Raw genomic sequence first — 3,040 nt, 5'->3', positions numbered from 1 at the left:
GTGTCAGCGCCGTTTCCACCGGCACCCGGTCCGAAATGGCGGATCTCCACCGCCAACTGCAGGACTACCTGATGCAGGGTAAAGCGAACAGGCCGGCAGCCGCCGAGCCGCTGCTCGCCGCGGGGACGGCCGAAGAGCCTGAGGCCGGGGACAGAGCCGCCGCGGCGTGGCTAGGCCGCACGGCTCTGCGATGGCCGTGGAGCTCCGCCGAGCCGCCGCCCGCAGGCTCGCAGTGCATGCCCAACGTGACGCGCGGGCAGCGCCTGGCGGCGGGGAGCCTGGGCCTGCTGCTGGCCGCGCTCTGCTTCGGCCTGGCGGCGCTCTACGCGCCGGTGCTGCTGCTGCGCGCGCGCAAATTCGCGCTGCTCTGGTCGCTGGGCTCGGTGCTGGCGCTGGCGAGCGCGGCGCTGCTGCGGGGCGGCCCGGCCTGCGGGCGCCTGCTGCGGGGCGAGGAGACGCCGTCGCGAACCGCGCTGGCCTACGCCGCCGCCTTGGGCGCCACGCTCTACGCCGCGCTGGTCTTGCGCAGTACGGTGCTGACGGCGCTCGGCGCGTGCGCGCAGGTAGCCGCGCTGCTCTACGCGCTGCTGGGGCTCCTGCCCTGGGGCGGCGTGACGGCGCTGCGCCTAGCACTTGGTCGCCTGAATCGGGGGGCGAGCCTCACCAACGTTCTCCCGGTGTGACAGTCCGGCTCAGGAACCAGCCAGGCATCGCCACAATCAACGGCACCCTAGCGTGCGAGGACAAGGCACCCACTGGACTGTGCTCCGGAGTCCGTGAGCCTGGAGCAGCTGCCACCGACTGACGGGCTGGCCGTCTCAGAAGATCCTCGGCTTCAGCGTTCTGAGGTTCTGTGTGGGCAACATGGGCGCCGAACGACACAGTTCACTATCCATGAACTGCTTTTGAACTGGCTTTACATGGACGTCAGTTATGGGGACGGCTGACTTGCCTGCTTCCGTGGCTTTGGAAGAACTGCCCCTCCCTTTTGTCATTTAAAAAGAATACAGTGGTATATGCAATTGAGCATAGAGGTTCGGTTTTTGTCGCCACTTTTTGAAGCCTCCGTATTCCTATTCACTGTAAATCAACCCAGATAATCTGATTAAACACTAAATTTAGCCACTGGATTTAAAATAGTGATTAGTTAATACATTATACCTCAATTTTTTCTTCAGTTAAGAGTAAATATGGTGCTTTATAATATTTAAGGAAAATTAATCGTAAAAGTAATACACCAAAGAGCAACTTTCTTACTCAAGAAGCCAGATATCCAGGATGATGCATGGTTAAGCTTGCAGGTTTCCGCAGAACTGGGCTTAAGGGTCCTGGGAGACAAGGAAAAGCTTACATCTGCAGTTGTGTTTGCTGTAAGCGAGAGGTTTTGCCAATCGTTCACTATTCCTAACATTATTGCTGCTTTTTCAAGTACTACACAATTTGATTCTGATACAATGTAAAGTGCTGTTTATTCATAATTGTTTTTGTTGTGCTGCAGCCAAACACCATTTAAATCTATCATCATTTATTGCCAAAAACTGGATTCAGTATTGAGTCTTGGTACACTAAAAAGTAAAGTGTATTTAGAAGCTCATAATTGTATCAATGGTTCTCACATCAAAGGAAGCCACATTTCGTCAGTTCATTAATATTACTGGGGATGGGTCCAGACATTAATTAATATATATGTCCAGATGCTTCATGTTTGGCTAAATTGAGAACCACATCTGCGCACTGGCTGGTACAATGTCAAAGTAATTGTTTTCCAGGCTGCCCCAATGTTGCCCTAACAGGAAAGGCATAGCAGGGCAGGCAGTAGCAAAGTGATTCCATCCTGGCTCATATCCCATTCTCTCTAGTGCTCCCCAGGCAGACAAGCACTCTCTTAAGAAAGGAAATGCTGTTTTCAGTAGTGATGTACACAGTTTTTATGTTACTATATTCAAAGTATTAAAATCATCTCAAAAATTCATTACATGAAATAAGTTTTATAAAGCTCAAAGCACAACATCTTATATTTTGACAGGAGTATTTAAAATGCTGTATGTAAATGTTTATGTATAATATAGAAGGAGGGCTCTGTTTATAAATGAATCCATCCTCACAGTGTGACCTGGGTGTTTATGAATCTCTGTAGCGTCGTGGAACATGACTGTGAGTTGTTTGATGTTATGCTGGGGAGTACAGGTGAAGAGGAACACAGCTTTCTAATAGTGTGGGTGCTGACACTTTTATTTTTGAAGTAAAAAGAAAATTGTTTGCTTGAAATCTTCAGGTTCTGACACCCAAATAACCATTTCTTCACTCCATACCCAGAGAGAGCCAGGTTATATTTCTGTATACTTGTCTAACTATGGCATCTCTTTTCAACTTGCCAAGTAAACTGTCTTTGTGTGCCCAAAAGCTGCTAATGTAATGAGATATTAGCAGCTCCAGGCCTGACCTTTTTAATAAAAGCTTTCTTAGAAAAATCAGTGAAGAGACAGCTCAGTGGTTAAGAGTACCAGCTGCTCCAGGGTAGAACATGGGTTCAATTCCCAGGACCCACTCGGTGCTAACTCCAGTTCCAGGGATCTGATACTCTCTTCTGATCTCCAAAGACACCAGCCACACAATTGACGCACAGATATAAATGCAGGTTAAAAAAAAAAAAAAAGTTACGAGAAACAGGCTTTAAAAAAAAATAAGTTAAAAAGAAAAAAAGCCAGCATAGAAAAGGTTATCTCATACTGAGATTTTGACTCTTTGGAAGGTATGTAGGTGTGTGTGTGTGTGTGTGTGTGTGTGTGTGTGTGTGTGGCTGGGGTTAGAGGTAGCTGTGAGATGCCTGACGGTAGGCTCTGGGAACTGCCTACCGTCATTTAAGTCATTTACTTTTTTTGTCCCTGTGTGCACACTTAAATGCTGAGCCATCTCTCCAGGTCCTAACTTGGTTGTTGTTTTGTTTTTCTTTGGGGGAGGATGGTTTTTCCAGTAGGGTTTCTATGTAGCCCTGAATCTTAAAACTTTCTCTGTAGACCAAGCTAACCTGGAGCTCAGA

At 48.6% G+C, this 3,040-nt stretch overlaps 1 protein-coding gene across 1 annotated transcript; it reads left to right on the top strand.

Annotated features, from left to right (window-relative positions):
- On the top strand, positions 1-2,112 carry Sft2d3 (SFT2 domain containing 3). The gene has a single exon (XM_038330426.1). The coding sequence runs from the start codon at positions 36-38 to the stop codon at positions 681-683; it is 648 nt and encodes a 215-aa protein (XP_038186354.1). The 5' UTR covers positions 1-35; the 3' UTR covers positions 684-2,112.
- The last annotated feature ends 928 nt before the right edge of the window (positions 2,113-3,040 follow it).

Source organism: Arvicola amphibius, chromosome 5, assembly GCF_903992535.2.
Source record: "Arvicola amphibius chromosome 5, mArvAmp1.2, whole genome shotgun sequence".
In the NCBI taxonomy this organism is placed as follows: domain Eukaryota; kingdom Metazoa; phylum Chordata; class Mammalia; order Rodentia; family Cricetidae; genus Arvicola; species Arvicola amphibius.
The sequence above is the reverse complement of the archived record's forward strand: the minus strand, read 5'-3'. Positions and strand labels throughout refer to the sequence as shown.